Here is a 20,779-nt window from a genome sequence, read left to right as displayed (position 1 = left end):
AAGTCAGGTTACAGCAATGTACCAGAGGACAGGGATATCTTATGCACCTCCAGCAATGTGCTTTTAAATAGGATACAACAGTGCTGTGACTATTTTAAACAAACATCAGCTCTAAAATCTGTAAGAAGAGACAGGCTTTGCATCTGTAACAGACATCGTCAGGTTAAACATTTTTCCTGACCAAGTATATTCTGAACACCTACGAGCATATGGTGGGCATAAAGCTTTAGCATTCTTCCAGTAGCACCACAGACATGGGTAAAAGAGAGCTGGGACCTCTATAATTTAGATTAATTGCTTATTACGTGTATGAGGAGAGGTGCTGCGGGAGTACTACAGGCTCAAATAACAACTGAGAGCAGCCATTTGAGCCAATGCAATCCCCCGAGCCCTCGGGCCTGAGTCGCAGAGTGCTTTACCTCTGCATTGATGCCTGTCCCTCTCCGGCTGCTGACAGTCCAAGGATACCGGCACGGATCCGACTGCAGGTCTCCTTCTCGAGGAGCTGCCTTGACTCACCGCCCTTTCATATCAGTTACATATTTCTGCACATAAGGCTACAGCAAGACCCAAACCCATTTCAAGTCTGGCTTCTCATTTCTCTTTGTCAGCCTGCCAGAAAGCGATGCTGGACCTCCAGCGCTCAGTCCCTGGCCAGCAGCACCACTGGCTCCCGCTGCAGGAGTGCACATTACCTGCAGCAGTGCCCCTCTGCAGGACATGAAGAGGGTGCGGAGCTGGCTGCAGCTTTGCAGCCAGGTCTGAGGTTCGAGATTAGTCAGTTTTGGTAATGGTTACATGGGCGTCATCATGGATTTCCAAATCTGGATAGGACTGCCCAGCACCTCATGTTGTCATACCTAATTCTTGGTCGTGATCAAGTTTAAGGATAGTCTGGGTTGGTCTGCAGACACCGTCAGGGAGAGTGAGATGGAGAGATTATGGATCACATGTTCCCTGAACTGCAACAAAAGCCTTCCCAGAGGGGAAGGGCTTGGGCTCACCCATGCCGGTGTGCCCACCACCCAGACCCCACAGCCACCTGTCTGTCACCAGGCAGTGAGGAGCTGCAGAGAGGGAGAGATACTGCACTGCTTGGGAATGCAAGGGGTGCAAGGACGTAGCAGTGGAAAGGTAATTGGGAAGGAGGGAATAAAAATCACCTCTGACTTCCCCTCCTCAGAAATGTGCTCCACATCAAAGCCAAAGCAGCAGCCTGCCATGAGGAGCATTTTACTGAGAGCTCACCTAAAGCATCTGTGAGAAGTCCCCTACTGTGTTAGCAGCCTCCTGCCTTCCCCACGCTGTGCCACGAGCAGAGAGCACGGCATCGTGGTACCGATGTGCAGCTTCTCCTGCCTGCACCAGTAAAGCATATAATGAAACAGGAGTAAAGAGAACAAGAGGGAGATGGGAGGGAGCAATACTGCACTGTGGTGCTCCCGCGCAGAACCCAGCAGGTACGAGCAGTACTCGGACTGAATTTGGTCTCCATTAGAGGATATCAGCTTTTACTGGCTATGAACAGGTAAACTGGAAACGATGGTTCAACATTGTTTGCAGCTCCACTGTGGTTCAACCCCCAAATTGGAAGGGCAGTAAACAGGGAACGTTTTGCTTCTGTTTGGAATGCAAAACACGCAGCACTGGTTTCAAATCCCCAAACCCAAACATGATAGTCATGATTCCCAACTCCCCTATTCAGCAGATTGCTTCAGTATATCCCTACAAAATAATTACTTTCACCAATCATTTGCCAAATGGGGGTGTAATGCGTTTAGAAGAAATATGCTTGACTGAGAAGATACTGTTTAAACAGTTGGGGGTTTTTTTCCAACAATTTTGGGTTTGGTTTTTTTTCTGTTACCTGGCAGGTAACAGAAATAATTGCTTTGGTAAGCATGTTGGTTTACTACGTGTTAAATGCCCACCACTTAAATTATTGGAACATAATTACGATGCAAGCAGTATTCTCTCATTATATATTTTTTCAAAGCAAATCCCATTAGTATGGCTGCCTTCCTCCTCCCATCTCTGCTTTCCTTTTCACGTCTCTGGAGTGGCAGTACGAGGCTATTAAGATGGCCAGCCTCTAGCTCAGGATGCAACACAATGCCAGGGGCCAGGAAAAAGAAGGCAAGGTCCATGTCACCTGCACAAGCGGGCTGCAGTATCAATGCGGCTCTTCCCCTGCCTTCGCTCCATTTCCCTTCTGTGCCTTCCCATTCGATTGCTACGGTGAGAAGTGTGCCATGTTACAAGGAAAGGTCTGAGGGGAATGTCTTGCTGTATTCCTTTTTGAAGCTTGCCTCATGTCAGACTCTGGTCTCTTGCCCACTGAAAAACTCTCCAAGACCTGGGTCTGAAGCAGCAGAGTGCATTTCTCCCTGACTCTGCCTGCTTTGAGGACAGAGGATTTTGCACTAGCATTCATGCTAAAAGTAATCTTACATCTTTTCAGATCCCTTCAGTAAGAGTATGACATTTTGTGCATTATATAAACCAATTCACTTAAACCCTACTTAACCAAAGCTCTTATTTCACCACATCCTCATTGTGTCCTTACCTGTCAACACACTCTTCAGTTACTCTCTCAAGGAGATAATTCTTATCTCATCATAGTGATGTTCCAGAGTGTGTTGAATAACCAGGATTATAAAATAATGTTTTTAATGCAATTACAAATATTGCACAGGTTGGAAACAAATTCCTAGTTAAGGCATTGATCTAACAGGAACGTAAGTGCATTTTTAAGTTTGTGAGTCCTACTGAAAGCAAAATGATTATTCATATGATTAAAGTTAAGGTGACTTGTCAGAGCAGAGCATGAGAGTGTAGGATATGTGTTTGGACCCAATTCAGAAAGATACTTAGGAACATGGCTAGCTGTAACCTATGAAACACTAAGCAGTTAAAACACCACATAAGGTCAGAAGGAAAAGGAAGATCACATGATTGCCAAATCTGCCATCTGTGTTTTCCTCCCAAACCTCTGCTCAATCTTACAATGGGTTTCATAACCCTAGCATAACAGCTTTTCACAATTTGAATAAATAATAGCAAATAATTAATAAAAATAACAGCAATAATAATAATAATAATAATAATAATAATAATAATAATAATAATAATAATAATATTAAATCCTTCTCCCAAAGTGATAGTCAGGAAGCTTTCTCTAGCCTTCAAGATTGCAAACAGCTACAGTTAAAAATTGAAGAATTGGGTGAACAAAGTAAACAAATTCTCATTACAGAAGATGAAGAAATCAAAGACATTTATTTATGTGCAATGTAAGATCTAATATGTCACCTTGCCGCCGCATTGGTGATTATTTTCAGACTGCTGGGATTACGGATCAGCTTATCCAGGATGCTGACAATCTGCTCAAACTTGGGTCTGTTGTTTCTGTCTTTCTGCCAACAGTCCAGCATCAGCTGATACAAGGCAGCTGGGCAGTCCATAGGAGGTGGCAAGCGGTACCCTTCATCAACAGCCTTAATCACCTGCACAAGGATAAAAGTTTTTGAAAACTTAAAGGCACTTAAATCAACTTGTTTTTATCAGTTCTGTGAGCCACATTAACATGGACATTCTGTGTTTAAACAAATGTGTTTATTCTCTAATTGTCTTGTCGTGCAATGCCTCTGGTTTATCTGCAAAGTAAACCAGGCAGTAAATTAGGCATACAGAAAGGGGAGTTAAGATACACTATGTGACTTTGAGGAAGGTGACAGTCTACAAAGGATCTCCAAAACTTACACTTGATTGAACTAAATCCATAAACAAAAGCTACAGTTAGTAAGGTGCTTGCTTAACTATGCCAAACTTCAAAAGGTCTTGAATATCTCTTGTGCGATCACCCTTAGCAACACACCCTTTCCACACTCTCCAGTGGACACTGCACTCGGCAGAAAACCAACCTACCCTCTCACAGGTCATCCTGAACTGATAGACAGAAGTCTTCCAGACAAATTTGGTTGCAATTGATCTCACAGGGCCAGAAAATATTTTAAAAACTTACCACGAGGATAACTGTACTCTTCCTACTAGGCAGTGCAGGCCCAATTCTTTTATCATTTGTCTAGATTTGACAAAATTTGTCTAGATTGTCTATCATCTGTCTAGATTGAAAAAAAAAAATAGCCCAGAATTTACACTGTTATGAAGCTTTTTAATACAACCTTTTCACTAGAGTATAACGCCTCTTGATCAGTCCTACAGTATGTATTGTGCCATGAATAAAACAGCAATGTATTCTAAGTAGAAAATTATAAAGCCATATTCTGTTAACCTTTCCTTTTAATCTGGATCAGTTAATTCAAAAGCAGGAAAAACTATTCTGAGTCAGAATAGGGATAGGAGAACAGTCCGTGGTTTAAGCAACCATGAAGCAGAGGCACATAAATAGGTTAATCCTTCTGTTTCTGATTTTAATGTGATATTATTAAAGCATTCCACTAGTCTATCAGCCTCTGTAACATGATCCATTAATCTCCACAAACAATGGAAAAAACTTCCATGACTACTTGAAAGAAATACATAGTTTTCTGCAGAGACTTGCGTTCCAGAGGTACTCATTTGAAAGGAATTTGTCTTCTCTTTTTCCTTGTTTAACATAAAGTAGTATAGAGAATGTCTGACTACAACTATGTTACTGACTTTTTTTAATTTATTACTAGTAACGATATATACCAACCCCTTGGAAAATCTGTGTTAGTGACTGTACTTCAGAAAATTCGGTTCATAAGTAACTCCTGTGGAATAAATCTAGGATTAGTAAGACAACAGAGAAAGAACCCAAAATAGATATAATAAAAATCTTATTGGGGAAATGTTATGCTTCTTACAAAAATACTGGGAGAGATCCATTAATCATTTGGATCGCAGGCTTGGATAATTTACTAATGCTGCAAAGAAGCCTGTATTGGAAGTCTTCTAATGAGATCATTCTACTTCTCTATTTTATCTGCTGATTACTTCCAGAAGTATTTTGGTTTCATTAAAATCTTAGTAGAAATGCTTTGCTTCTCTTTTTCACAAGCTCCAAGAGCAATTTATTCTGTGTATTTGATGTTTACAGAAAACTTCTACAGAATATTATACAAGTGGAACCAAAGGGGATCAACAGAAATTTAGGAGGGTTTTCTAACAATAAGCTAAGGAATGTGAAAGGCAATGACCTCACTGCAGTGGAATTATTTGAATCATCCTACAGAAAGCCACGAGCATGATAAAATTCTCTAATATGTTCCTTCAGAGGTCCAAAATACCCGGCTAAAAAGATGTTGGCTTTTTGTTAAGTTCATTAGAACTTTTACCTGACCAGGGAGATTTTAATTTCCATATCTCATTCAACGTCAATGTCAAAAACTCAGAGCCACCTGGTTTCATTACGCTTCACTTCCTTTCACAGCTTGATCATTTGTTTGAGAACACAACTCAGATAACAATATACTCACATCCTGGTTGGACATCTCCCAGTACGGTCTCTCTCCATAAGACATCACCTCCCAGAGAACAATCCCGTAGCTCCATGCATCACTGGCTGATGTGAACTTCCGATATGCAATGGCTTCTGGTGACGTCCATCGGATAGGAATCTTGCCCCCCTAGGAGCAAAACAAAACAAAACAAAACAGTCAATTTGACTGCAATACAATGAATAAAATTTTGTATGATTGATCATTTTAAATGAATCTCTAAGATTCTCAATTATCATTATATTGGTGTAAAAAACAGCATGAGCTGAAAAATGCTATTGCCATTTGTCATGAAAGCATCTTGTACCCTATAGAGAGTAAAATACATCACAGTGAAAAATCTACTGAAGCTATAGATATATAGTATACATACTGTATGCATGTACATATATACACACATATATATTTATATGTAGCATAATATGCACAGATAATAATAAATGATAAGTTAAGTATGGTTGATTTTCAGTTACAAAATGTTCGGAAACTGGCAAGACAGTCATACAGCATTAAGGATGAAAAAGCTAGTACGAGGCCCTCGCTTACATCCTAGATCCCTTTGCACAGCACAAGAGGACCATTTGTAAGGCATTTCAAGTGAACTCCCTGTTAGCGTGGTTTAGCCCCAGCCGGGAACCAAGCACCACACAGCAGCTCGCTCACTCCCCCCCGGTGGGATGGGGGAGAGAATCGGAAGAGCAAAAGTAAGAAAACTCGAGGGTTGAGACAAAAACAGTTTAATAGGGAAAGCAAAAGCTGTGCACGCAAGCAAAGCAAAACAAGGAATTCATTCACTACTTCCCATGGGCAGGCCGGTGTTCAGCCATCTCCAGGAAAGCAGGGCTCCATCACGTGTAGTGGTTACTTGGGAAGACAAACGCCATCACTCCAAATGTCCCCCCCTTCCTTCTTCTTCCCCAGCTTTATATACTGAGCATGACATCATGTGGTATGGAATAGCCCTTTGGTCAGTTTGGATCAACTGTCCTGGCTGTGTCCCCTCCCAGCTTCTTCTGCACCTGGCAGAGCATGGGAAGCTGAAAATCCTTGACTAGTGCAGCAACAACTAAAACATCTCTGTATTATCAGCACTGTTTTCAGCACAAATCCAAAACATAGCCCCACACCAGCCACTATAAAGAAAATTAACTCTATCTCAGCTGAAACCAGGACAGCGTTTTCACCCCATGTTTTCTAGGGCACTCAAGGAAAATGAGGGGCCACGATGTTGCTCTGTTTCACTAACACCAAGCCACCAATTGCACAAGGCAGTGACTAGGACCATATGCACAAATTTCCCGTTCCAAAGCCGTCAGAGATAGTCACAGAGAGACAGATTCAGATGGGGTCACCTGTGCAGAGGGGAGAGTGCAAAAATGTCATCTAGGGAAGTGATCTTAAACATTTTTTACAGTCACAAGAGAAGCAAGCCATCATTAAATGATGTAAACTTGAAAAGAATTAAAGCTACCATTACAATTAATATTGTAGTTAAGGGAACAGCTCTCTCTGATTATGGTGCCATAGGTCAAATTAGTGAAATGCACACAAGCAGCCTCAGGCTGAGTTTCTGCAATATGAGAATTAGAGGAAAGAGACAATTTCTAATGGTGCCAGCTTTGACAGAGGTTTTTAAGACTGATTTGCAAGTCACGCATGAGAAAAGCAAGTCTTAAAGGCAGCGGTGCAAAACTCTTTACGTAAGGTAATTCTGGAGTGAATATATTTGAATAGAGAAAACTGTGATAGTTTAAAGTTGTTTCCAGTTCCAGGGATGCACATCTATAGTGATATATTCTGAAGATTTCACACTAGACTAGCTATTTGAGGTACCACTGCAACCCCCATTATGCTACAGTCTGATCATACACCTATCCTCACAATAACCTGTATGGGAAGGGAGTGCTCTTATTTCCACTGACTAACCAGCAAGAAATAAAATGTAAAGATATTAATGCTTTGCCTACATTTCCATAAAGCGTACCTGCACTGAGGGTAGCCATACATTCACCAGCTTCAGATTAACTAGCTTGGTTAACAACAGAAATGTGGACATTAGTGTTCATTAGAAACCTAAATACAGCCCACGCTGGAGCCTAAGCATCTGTAATTTCATGGTTAATATTGCACAAATTAGATTAAATATAAGCAGCACAGGTAGGCTTTACTCAGGCTGCAGTTTAGACTTGCAAAATGTCACTAGATATGTCTCAGAGGCTTGGCAAAGGTCAGAGAGGGAATCTGTCTTGGCATACAGTTTTTATGGATCCCATCCTACTTATCAGACTCCCTGCCTTAACCAGAAGACAAACCTTCATTTTGCACACAACCCTTAAAATTAAGTAAACACTGAATTTCTACATTACTTGTGGACCAACAAATAGGACACAGAAAATAAACAGTAGTATTTGAAACCAGTGTTTCATCACAGAAGCCAGACTAGAGAGCCTGATGTCTCTCTCTTGCAAACTTGGAAATCTATAAGATGATGTCCTTTAGCCACAAAAAGTACATCATATTTTCTATTCATTATAAGTTTATTCACAATTCCCAGTGCTGCTCCATAACAGTACCAAGAACATAAAACTGATTTTGATTTTCTCATACTCTATTGAGAAGCAATAGTTTACCCACTTTACAAATGTCCAGGGTCCCTCAGTGAGTCCAAGGCACAGCCAAGAAACAAGGGAAGCTCTCCTGTGTCTAAGTCTTTTCATAACAAATCCACTTACACTTCTAGATGTGGGGATGATAAAGAAATCAATCCCACTTATTCAACCTTTTTTCTACGCATACTAGTAGAGTGAACTTTGATTTCCAATAAAGAATGTCAATGCCGGGGGAAAGCCATATCCTAAATTTACACAAAAAACCCCCCACCACCACGAACAGAAAGAGCTGCTAAATCAAATGTCTCCTGCTCGACCCACAGGCTCAGAAGCCACCTGCAAAACTGAGCAGACTGCAAAGCCAAGGTGCCTGAGTGCTGCCTGCACAGAGGAGCGGGTGGGGGGAAGCCGGGGCTGCATGCTGAGGACGCCAGCCCCCAGCACAGACCTGCCCACAGGGTGCTCACCCACCCCAGCCCATCTCAAATACCAGGACAAAACTGCCTCTACGCTACCCGAGACGTAAACTGCACAGGACTTTTACAGATCAAACCCAACCCTGTGGACCGCATCTGGAAAGGAACGTGCAGCTTGTGGGGCTGCTGGAGCCCAGGCACGAGGGGCCACCACCATGCCCCGTGGCTGGCGGGGGCTTCTGAGCTCCATTCCCCTGCCAGTGCTCCCACAGGCGAGCGTGCCCAGCAGGGACCAAGCCAGACCAACACTGGCGTTCGGTTCGAGACGAAATGTTTCAAATTCCTGGCCAGGTGGAGACATAAAAGAGGGAACTGTTGATCCTTGCTGCTTCCAATGGTCGCACTGCCACCTCAGACAAGCCCCAAGCCTCCCCTCACTCCTGCTGATCCCTCCCCTTGCGCCCGGAGGCATCAGCGCTGCTGGGAAAGAGACTGTGCCATCCGATTCAGAAGAAACTGAGATACAGAGCTAAGTGTCGTCAGTGGGCTCGTGGCGATGTAGCCAGGCTGGGCCTCTTTCTCCAGCAATTGCTTCAGCTACATTTTGAGTAGAGCGATGGCAGAACATAAACCTACGACGTGCACATAAGAAAGCCCTCAAGGCAGGGAGTAGTTATGTTATTTTTCTTGCATCAGCATAATGCCTGGTTCTGTGAAACACAGAAGTATTATTTTGAAGTTTTCACAATCTTACTCTCTAAAGAATCTGAATTTCTGTGGGTAGCTTCAGGCTCACTCTTTTAATTTCATGTTAAGATACAAAAATGGAGCCCTTCTTGCCGAACCCTAGAGAAATAATTGCCAGATGTCACATGGAAAAATGTGCTTGTGGCTAGAATATGAGCACTTTAGGCAAGGGCAGGAAATATCATATTTGATAGAAGGTCTTTACCTTCATAATATTATGGAAAAAGTAATTTATACAATTGGAGAAAACACATTTACACAAAATGACATTAATTAGTCTCCTAACATTTTGGGACTGCTTTATTGCAGGGTAAGGAAGATTATAAACTCAATCAAACAAAGTTCTTTTGGCTTTGTTTGTTTTAGTGAAAAATGAAGGTACCTCAACCCTAGATTCCATTATAAGAAAATAAATTTTCTTTGCTAAGTCTCAGCTGTAACTCTATACAAGCCTACAGATACATGTAGCATTACCATAAATGACAGTAAAATAAGGAGAGTATAAAAATGTAGCTAAAAAATAAATCAACTGCCACTGAATAGAGTGTAAAACTATAATTTTGCTATTATGCCTCCCAATTTGTAAAAAAAATGTCAATCTTATCTTTGCATTTAAAAGGGGACTTTGTTGAATGACTTTGTCGAAACTTCGTTTTTTGAATAATTTAAGAGCAAGAACAGCAAAAAAAAAAGTTCTGGTAAATATTTTTTAGACAAGTAAGCATTGTAACACAAAAGCAATTCCCCCCAAAGGATTATGCAACATTCATATTTTAGCAGATGTCCAAATATCAATATATGCAGAAAATCTGAAGAGTCGTATCAAACTAAATGCATAGTTTTCTATTGTTATTACCTTTGAAAATTATAAGGTTTGCTGTAATTCAAATAGTCTATTTTGAAATTAAAAAACCATGATCATTCAGCACTAGGAAATCCCTTTTCACTTCCAGTATTTTTGAGAAATGCACACCTCATTTGAACACATATCACCTCTTCAGTTTTCTGCTTTGCCAGAAATCAGGATATTCTTTGCAATATCCTTTGTCAGGATCAAAGGTATTTGCATAAATTAAACCAAACATTTTCTCGTAGACCACAGAGTTGGAGCTGGGAAAACTAAGCTCCCATACTTGTTTCTTTACCCGTTCTCTTGTTTTTTACCCCCTTTTCCCAGTCTCCCGAGATTTAAAATGAGTATAATAATATAGATATCAGATATCTAGATATCATTATACTGCATATAGAGCATTATCCTGCTCCATAAACTGCTAAGAAATCCTACCTGTTTTGTTTTTTTTTTTTTTTTTTTAAATTACTTATTGTATGTCCATTAGGCTTTTATGCAATTTAATCTTCTTTATCTGCTATCTCTATTGCTTATCCTCCACTGGAAAATCTCAAACTCTAATATTATTGCCTTATTACTAGGCTCCTACCCTTCAAAATTAGTACTCTCGGGCCTGAACATGTAAGACAAACTTGCTAAATGAAAAATCATTATAGATATGCCTAGGACAAAGGTTTGCCCAAACCTATTTCATACAGGCTTATGAAGAGAAATCTACATGTGCATGCCTCACTAGCTATTGGTAATATATTTACTGATTATTTTATGAAGGTAAATACAGTTTTTATATATTTTTGTCATGGTCTCCCTTTAAGGGCATGCTTATCATGAAGCCAAATAAGCTGCCTGAATTTGAGTAGAAAGAAAGCATTAGTATTAGAAACTGTAGGAGTTTGTTATTGCAGATCAAAATCCCAGGCAGTCTAGGTCAGAGAACCACTCTTGGGGTTTGAAATTAGTGAGCCAGCAGTAACCAAAGGTTTTATCTGCTCTAGATGGAGCTGTGATTCCTACAGTATGTGGCCGTTCAGCATAATTCATCTAAAGTCAATGAAGTCCTCAATTTATTTCTAGCACGTCTGGCACTCCGGCACAAGGCAGCTGTTTCCAGGCCTTCATAACCCATTCCAATAGTCTGATTTATAATCTGTTACAGGGTGACTGCCACAGGCTCCTAAGCCACAGGCCTGGGGAGAGGAGAATCAAGAAAAATGGATTCTAACAGAATTATTAGAACTTTGCAGGAAAACCTGAAGGTAAAAGCCTGACATTAATTCATTATATGAGGACTTGGGTTAGTTCAGGAGGTATCTTACTGGTATAGAGCAAGATGGTTTCATGTGAGTGAGATGAGCCTGACTTACCCTCCTAAGCACCTGAAAATTACCCAATGCTACTTGTTCATCCCTTAGTAATGAATATTTTATCTTGACATTATCTCCTTCTTGAGTGGTAAACGATAACAGAGCACTGCTGCTCTCCCTCATGCTTATCAGGCAAGAGAATTTGTGGTTTTTTCTTTTTCTTTTTAACCACACCCTTCAATACGTTCAGACTATGTTTTTGCACATATAGGGAATGAACAAACCACGACAAATTTCTGTCAAGCACCAGCTGCAACAACGTGTACATAACAGAAAGGACCTGCGTGCCCTTCCCTGTGGCACACAACGGAGCAGCGCCTTGCCGTGCCCTCCCTGCTCTGGCACCGTTATCTGGGGGCACAGGCTATCAGAATACTTGCCATCAAAGCACAGTATTTTTTGAAGGGATGTAGATTTAATGAGAAGTTATCCATGCAAATATAACTGGACAGTGTTTTACATTGAAATGCCACGAACACCAGTGATGTATCCAGCTATGCATTTAAATAGTCAAAGTTCGTCTGCTGATTACCCAAATATTATGCCTTTGAGAGACATAATTACAGTCCCTCTACATGTCTGATGGTTTAAATTTACTTTCACTTCATACTGTGTCATTAGTCCACCTACTTGTCATACACACGTCTAAAAATAATAAGAATAAAAAGGATCAATTTGACAATGACAATTTTAATACAATCTTGGCCTTTCAATTAGAAGTGAATAGGTACAGAGAACGTAGATAATTACCAGTACATCCCCTCCAGCACAAAGGCTCAGTAAAAAAAAAAAAAAAAAAAAAATCCAAACACTCAGCCTAATTCACATGCTGGCTTCTGCTTCTGTAAGCAGGCAGACCACCGGCTGCCAAAGGCCTTTTGTGGTATTGAGTCAGTGACAATAATTCAGGAGGTAAAAAATGACCCTGTCAGGTAGCAAAGTTTTCTTACAACTCTTGATTCCCTGTATTGCACATATGCACCTGTGATCTTTGTATTGTCCTTCAGAGCTCTTGTACAATAGCATGAATATCACAGATTATGTACTGATATATAAAGGGATACATACTTTATTGATATATAAAAGGATACATGTTCATATCCTTTATGCAAAGCTTCAGACACAGCTTCTGAGAACAGAATGACATAAAACTTCACCCAGTCAGTGGTGTGTATTGAAAGCCTGAAGGGCTGACTGGGCTTCTTGGGGGTAGACCAATCCCAAATTGCAATTCCGAATTAAAGCAATGGAATTGTTCTCAGGCTTTGACATTTACAGGTGGAAAATAGGGGTAGAAAAGGAGGCTAAATAGATAAAACATCTCTCTCTGCAGCTAATTCTATAAATTTCCCTAGTACCACTGATACTAAATGGAGAACTGGGAGTGGGAAGAGGTGGAGGGGAGGCAAAAGTCTCTACCCATTAATATAATACACACTCTTTACTGTTTGAATGTTTGGAATTGTGGTTATAACTTGGATTTTTTGTTTGTTTGTGTTTTCAAAGATCCTGCTGAGTAGTTGTCATCCTTCAGTTGTAAAGGCATGAAATTGTTTGGGACGATGCCATTATTTTAAAAAGTGGCATTATTTTCGTCTTGGTTTTGCCATATAATTAGTGCCTGTGAAATGCACTAGGAGCAGCCGAGGAAGTGGTCCTGTGTTTTGTGATATGACCAAGCAGCAGGAACATGAAGTGCCCAGCTTTCCTCCAGTGGACTGGAGCTCTGTTTCACACTCATGGTCCCCAGTTGTTTAAGCTGGGGATCAAACATACTCCGGGGACACACTACCTGGACATGTATACAAGATTCACTTCAAAGGAAACTTGAGCAAAAAGATGAATAGCAAATAGCCTTGTCCTTCTTTCAGAGACAAGATGTGGCAGAGGTATATTCAGCGACTACTTTTGAAGAAAATTAGATTTGTCCTAGGTTGTATTTCAAGGTTTTAATTATCTGAGCATCTTCCTGCAGCAGTTTGCATATGCACCATAACTGCCAGATGGAGTTTACTGAACAGAGATACACTTTACAAAAGAGTTTCTTTCCATCTGATTTCACTATCTAAATGTAAATAGGCAGGTAGGCTTAGAAAATAGGTGGCAAAAGAAGAGGAAGAAGAAGAAGAAGAAAAAAAAAAAATCAGCACTGCACTTGGCCATAGGAAATTCACATGTAACACTGGCCAGAAACACTGACACCCTGCGCACCCTGGTTTGTCCTACCTCACCCGCAGATGTAAGTCACTGGTTCGCTTCATTTTCAGGGAAGCATGCTTCCCTTATAAAGCTGTATGCTATGCAGTTTGATGGCGAGCTACTTCTTCCTCCCTGTACAACTTTTTCATCTAAGTTAACTAGGCCTCAAAGTTTTCTTCAGCTCTTTATATGAATACACTAAATGCCATTACTAAATTATAGATGAGTTTGCATGCCCAGATGAATTTTGGAATAAGAGAACTGAACTTCAAAGCCTGGCAGAGGTATGTGTCCGAGCAGAAGAACATGAGCCAACCATGTGGCAAAGCTGTGTTGGGGGTGGAAGGAGACATAGAGACTCCTCACCCATGGAGATATTAACAGAAAGGGCATGTGTAAGAAACACGAGACAAATATGCTATGCTTGGTGCTGGGGATTAGTATGCCATTTTGGGCATCACATTTAAGGAAAATGTTAGTTAAGTTGAAAAGAATCTGAAGGAGACCAGCAAGAAGAGTAAGTTTGGAAAAATTGCTTAGAAAAGAATGGAGGGATGCGTGTGAAGAGGACAGCAATCTCCATGCATGTAAGCAGCTGCTTTAAAGGGGAGATCGATCACCTGCCTGTGGGCAGTAGTGGTAGGACACAGAGTAATTGCCTCAGCTTGCAAGCGTACATCCTGGGGGAGGGAGGTTAAATATGAGACTAGATAAATACTATATCTAAAACTGTTTACCTCAGAGACACTAACACCCATTACTTTCACAGGAGTTTTTTTAGAAGAGGGCAGGCAAGCATATCTGACAAGGCAATAAACCTCTGGCTGAACTACAGACAATTTTCTCTTGAGGAACTCTTCTATTATATTAATATTTACTTATGAGTGCTGCACCTATACCAAGCATGAAAACTGCTTTCTCCTACTAATGTCTCTCTATATTAACCATGAGAGATCTTTGCTGACAGTTTTCTAAAGTGGTATATATTGCATATTTCTAATAACATGCCAAAGCTTATCAGAGGTCAAAGAAAGCACTGAAAGGTCAAGTAAAGAATAGAGTCTTTATGCCTAGTAAATTATGAAGGTATGATTGATAAATATGTATCTATAAATGTATGTGTATATAATGTATATATAATGCGTAAGAAAACAGCTAGGATTTCTTTACTCATTTGTCACATGTTATTTTATTTCAATCATGAAGAGGGTAGCATGCAAACTAACACAATAATTGATTGCTCCTGTCAGTGATCAGGAACGAAGGAAGCCCTAGAAAACCCACATTAAGATTTTGCTGATGCATTCTACTCTAATCTGGTTTGTACAGCGATGAGGAGACGATTACTAGGCATCACTGCAAATTACACTTGACTAAGATACTGGAGATTAATGTCACTTTTTCTAAAGTTAATAAAATCCACTTGCAATAGGATTAAAGTGAACAACCAGACATCCCAGTGTAATATCTACATACACAAAGCTAAATGTATGCCTTCAAGGTTTCCACAATAAAACAGAAGTGTTATTCAAGTGAGAACAGCTGTATTTAGAAGACACCATGGTTTTTCTAAGGCTCTAAGCCAACAGCGTATCTTCCAGGTAGCTTTTCAGGCAAGATGAAATCCAGAAAAGAAACAAGCAGCAGCCTACACTATGGGCAGTCCCCTGTCTGATAAAATCTCTATCTCAGGATGAAACAGTCAGAGATAAGTTTCCTCCTTGATATCATTACATCTCCAAAAGACAGATACCACTTTGTATATATGATATAAGAAGAAAAAAGCACAGGAGGTTTACTACATTGTTAAGCAAGATTTCTTTTTTTGTTTTACCCAAGTTTTTACTCAGTGAGGGGTACAACAGCAAGTATAACTGATACACCCTTGCAGAACTGTGATATCAGTATACTCCAATCAGACATATGTCCCATCATACTAGAAGACACAAAAAGGTTAAAAAAAAGAAAAAAAATATTGCTAGGTAGGATTTTTTTTACTGGGTGGGAGCTAAATCAGCAGTGTAACAAAACCTGCTAAAAGCACACGTGAAGTCTTACATTATTGTGTGCCAAACCAACTCAGGCCTTAATTGCAGTTTCACTCCTTTACACACCCAGCAGAAAGAAACTGAGCCATGAATTTTGCATATTTTAAGGAAAATAATCTACCAATAGAAACCATATTTTTTGCCTTCTATCTTCTCTGAGATATGAATTAAAAAATAGCTGTGATGAGTTTATGGTTTATTGAACATCTCTGGGCATGCAAGATTGGATGGCCTCTGCAACACAGAGTATGAGCCTCAGGGACTCCCTCAGATTTCAGTCCAACTTTATCACAACCAGCAAGGATTTTAAAAGGATAAACAAACACAGAAACTCACCCTTGTGGTGTAAGCAGCTTCTGGGTCATCTTCCAGTACACGAGAGAGACCAAAATCTGAGACTTTGCATACCAAGTTACTATTGATGAGGATATTACGAGCAGCTAGATCTCGATGGACGTAACCCATATCTGACAAATATTTCATGCCAGATGCGATCCCTCGAAGCATGCCTACTAGCTGGATGACTGTGAACTGCGCGTCATGTTTCTGGAAAACATTTGAAATGTCATTTCAGAGATTGTTCATGTTCCTCCTTGCACAGAATTTTTGATAAAGACCCGGGAAGCTTCTCAAGTAAAGAGCTTGTGAGTCAGGGGTCGTGATTTAAATGCCACATGTGGAACTGCTTTGATCTGTGGAGGATAATCTCCCAATCAGCTGAGGGAAGGGGACAGATTTTCAGTCAGATAAAAGTTCATTTTTCCCATTTTTGCTGTCATCAGAATTTTAATTTCTTAGATAGGACCTGTGTGAAAGCGGCACATAAATCTAAGTCGTGTGTGCTCATGAGACTGGAGTGTCAGGACACAGGACACAGGACACATTAGGGAAACAGATGTTCAACTTCACTGAAAGGCCATAGGAATTGTTAGTGAAAATCCCAGCCTTACCCAATGGACTAAGGAAAGTTTTCTATTACACAAGCATTTTTTCTAACAAAAGCAAATGCTGATCTGATTCAGTGGCTTTCAAATTCCATTAAATTTAAACTCATTCCTCAAAATTTTCCTCAACTACAGGAACACAAAAATCACTTAAATATAACTGCGACTTAGCCCAGAAACCAATAGTTGCACATATTTCTAATTGTCTACTTCTAGACATATGTTTTAAATATCCCAGCTCTTACTAATGCTGTTTGTTAACATCTAGCTTTGATATTGATATATAGATACATAGACGCCAGGACAACAGTACGTCCTAGCGCAGCTCTGAAATGAATCCCCCAGTGCTGTAAATGTATCATCATGGGCAGCTCTCCAGCTCTTCCTGCTGCTTCTTCCAGAATTTTTATTAAATACATGGGAGCTGGCTCTGCCATGTGGGGTGAGCTCACATGAATCAGTCTGCAAGACTTACTGCATTCATTTCATTTTTGATTAATATACTTAGGGGCGATATTAGCACTCTAAACATTAGACAAATATATGGCACAACAGATGCTTAAAGAGCCTCTCAGAATTCCCTTTCATGAAGAAATTCACTATTATAAAAGACTCTTAGCGGTTCCCTGTTATGAAACCTTCTTTAACTAGAGCCAACACAAGAGAATCTACAAAGACTCTGGAAAAGATTTAGCTAGAAATCAGAAGAAGGTTTTTAACCACAAAAGGAACGAGATGCTGAGGTAGCCTTTCAATGGCAATGGGGAAAGCCAGCTACATAGTTTTAGAAGGCATGGGTTGCCTGTGGTATTAATGAGTCACAAGGTTCTTATCCATGATTCCACACAACAGTAGTAAAAAAAACAAACCAAAACAACCCCCACACTCAAATGAACGAACAAGCTGAACAATTGTTTTTGTACAGTCAGAAATTATTCTCCCTTCCTCAGAGTTTTCTTCAAGGATTTTTAGCATAAACAGAATATATACAGTTCAGTACAGATATATTTCATTCAGATATACTGACACATTATTTATATGTATTTTACATGCTCCAGTGGACATCATAGCATATATCCTACATACTGAAACTAAGGTTGACAATATATCCCCTTTTGGGGTTAAACGTCTAGTTCAGTCTTATGAATTTGGGGGATAATGTCATTCAACCGTGGCAGAACCAAAGCAGTCTCCCAGCCACAGCTGAGTTTGCCCTAACAAATTAAAATTAACCTAGTGTTTCCCCTCAGATGGGATTTCATTGCTGCTACACTTCTTGTTTTGCCACAAGTAAATCTTGGTGACACAGGGAGCGTTCAAATTTTTTTAGGCTCGCTACCAACTTTGACAGAAAACACAGATAAATCAACAACAGTATGAGTATGTCTAAGGTTGGGGAAAGAAAACAGGCCAATAAAGTTTGCTAGCAAAACATTTCAATCACCTTCAGGTATGGGGTTATTCCCTAAACTTTTCACATTTAGGGAAACAGCTCTTGGCTCAGTACTATTGGTTTACTGATAAAATTTCCACAAATCCGTTCACTTTGGAAATTGCTTGGTAAGACATACAGGCTGCCAACCAATAAGCATAACTGCATTACAGTAGTAATTCAGCCCTCAGAAAAACAATTTCCATTTTTGTGTGCCAGAATGTTGTTTTGGTTTGGTTTTTTATTGATGTGACATCCTAATAATAATAAAAAAAGGTTCTTCATTTTGGAATAATACTTACTGCAAGCAGTCAAAATGGACTAGCAGATCCCTACCTGGCTTTCTGAGCACATCACAATGCACACAAAACCAAATGGAAATAATGAAATATCAAGCAACAAGAGCTGATGATGAAGCAGAGTACAGTAGCAGCAAATTCAGAACAAGAGTGAGTCCTGCACCATGCACTTCTGTATTGCACTTACCCGTAGGAAGCTGTCCAAGGAACCATTTTCCATATATTCAGTAACAATCATAACTGGTTTACCTGCAAATACATTACAGTGGTCAAGCGTTTAAAATGAATACATAACAATCAGTAAAAACAGGCATTCAGAAATGTGCCCAAATCTTCCAAATCCCAAGGATAATTTTACATTTAGAAAGAAAGCAAAAGATGCATAGGCAAAACCAGCTCTGTCCACAACATAATTATGATTTCACTGACATCAACAGAAATACAGTCATTTCAGCATAAGCTGATACATTTTTAGCAGCTCAAGTCCCAAGACACGAAGTGAAGCATCCTGCATTTTCAGTATATGGTGTCTTGTCCATCACCCTTGAATATAATCCTTCATATAATTGTTGAATTTATGCAATGAAGTAGGTGTATTCTGCCATGCATTTGCTCCCAGGTTCCCTCTAGAAGGGAACTGTGGAGGGAGTCGCAGTTTCTCTCCAGAGGCGCCCTGGTCTGTACAACGGAGGTGCAAGGACTGTGGAGCAGTGCTCTGCTGCATGGGCACAGACAGTACGTTCCTCAGATACTACAGTAAGGGAGAGACTAAATAGCATACGTAGAGGCAATAGCAAAAAACCTCTCCCTCAGGAGGGTATTTACAATGGAGTTAAATTGTAGAGCTTTAGTATTTTCCTAGCATAAGCCGAAGAAACTGTTGGGGCGGGGTCAGAGGTGGAAGGAAAAGCGCAGAATAAAAGTAATACAGGGCATCGGAAAGAAAAGCAGAGCTGTAACACAGGCATCTTCCACTGCCGGGGGTTCGCCCTCTTTCCAGGCAGCCCTGCCTCCCTCTGCAGCAGGATCACTGCCACACGAACCTCCCCGCCCGCCAAGCACAACTCAGCTGGGGGCCAAACACGCTGCATCCACGGGGCAGCGGCATGCTCTAAAGAAACAGCCCCGCATCCTTGAAAAGCCTCCAATATCTTTCAAAACTTGTCCGTGCAGATTCAGGTCAGTTTATGAGACCGTTCTCTCTACCCTAAGGTATTTTGTAACATAACCAAGATTTTATATGCAACTCTGACGTGTTGGAGAGAAATGAACGCAAAAATTAATGTGATTACGGTGAAGTTTCCAGACAAAGGTCGTTGCCCTGCTAATATTTTACCATCATATGGATTTTATTATTTCATAATATTTTCTAAAGCTTTGTTTATTTTCTCTTTCTGGTAGAGAGAAAGGTGGGCAAGAGCATGAAGTTATTTAAGGAGATGAATTATTATTTCACATATAATACAGGAAGGCATCTGACCATAAAAGTATGACAAAGGCCTGCACATTGTATAGTAGGCATGGTGATATTTTAGCTTTTAAAATTGAACAGCAAGAGGCTTGAAAGAGGTACCCAGTATAACTAAAAGAAAGCAAGCCATTAAAAAAAAAAAGAAAAGTAAATGGTAACAACTCCTTTTTTGTTTGTTTTTTCAGAAAATACAACTTCTACCAAATATAAATTCTTAGAAGAGAAATATTCATTTCAAAGAATGAGTTTAATAACATGAGAAGAAAATCCTTTGTCCTCTTTGCATGGATTAATGGGTTAAAACATCTTCTTTCTGCTGCGCAAATGATGTGTAATACTGTGGGAGTCACACTAATGGGTAATCAACTCTGTCACCCATTAACTGGTAGGAACAAACTCTTTATCCAAAACATTAATCTTGAATTATATAGGATACGGTACAGATAAGAGACCTAACAATGTAAAATCTCAAAAAAAAACCCAAAACCAAAACTGGTTTTTTGTGTGTGTAACATTAACCCAAAGGCATTTCTGGTAACGCACAGAAAAGGCTGCTGGATCTTTCAAGTAAAGGGCAGCGCACTGATGAGGCTATCCAAAGCTTTTTATGATAAATCCACGTACTTTGAAACCAGGAGACAGTTGCCTGGTTTCTGTATAAACTCAGTCACTTTTAAGACGCATCAGAAGACTGAAATTAGAGTAAGAAGCTACGTCTTTCAAATTATTAAGAGATCATCTTCCTGCCTTGCTCACCCATACTCAGAAAGCCCCAAGTCCAGGGTTTCACTCTCATTCAGTTGGAAACGTGTCCATAATAAGAAGCATATGCTCTGAAGTAATACGGCGCACTTTTAAAAGAACATTCTGCATTAATTTATCAACGCACAGCCGTTTATACACGATAACAACTTGTG

At 40.1% G+C, this 20,779-nt stretch overlaps 1 protein-coding gene across 5 annotated transcripts in view; it reads right to left on the bottom strand.

Annotated features, from left to right (window-relative positions):
• The window catches only part of EPHA3 (EPH receptor A3), a 236,117-nt gene that overhangs the window by 16,710 nt on the left and 198,628 nt on the right, over nucleotides 1-20,779 (bottom strand). For 4 of the 5 annotated variants that reach the window (XM_072885112.1, XM_072885073.1, XM_072885082.1 and 1 more), the window contains 4 exons: nucleotides 18,579-18,640; nucleotides 16,053-16,262; nucleotides 5,463-5,612; nucleotides 3,313-3,506 (listed from right to left, as the gene is read on the bottom strand). In XM_072885112.1, the coding sequence (XP_072741213.1) occupies nucleotides 3,313-3,506; nucleotides 5,463-5,612; nucleotides 16,053-16,262; nucleotides 18,579-18,640 (616 nt within the window). The remainder of the gene's footprint in view (nucleotides 1-3,312; nucleotides 3,507-5,462; nucleotides 5,613-16,052; nucleotides 16,263-18,578; nucleotides 18,641-20,779) is intronic. The other variant, XM_072885101.1, reaches the window with a different exon arrangement.

The sequence above is a fragment of the Ciconia boyciana genome, chromosome 1, assembly GCF_034638445.1.
Source record: "Ciconia boyciana chromosome 1, ASM3463844v1, whole genome shotgun sequence".
NCBI lineage: Eukaryota > Metazoa > Chordata > Aves > Ciconiiformes > Ciconiidae > Ciconia > Ciconia boyciana.
This window is presented reverse-complemented; position numbering and strand designations above follow the sequence as displayed.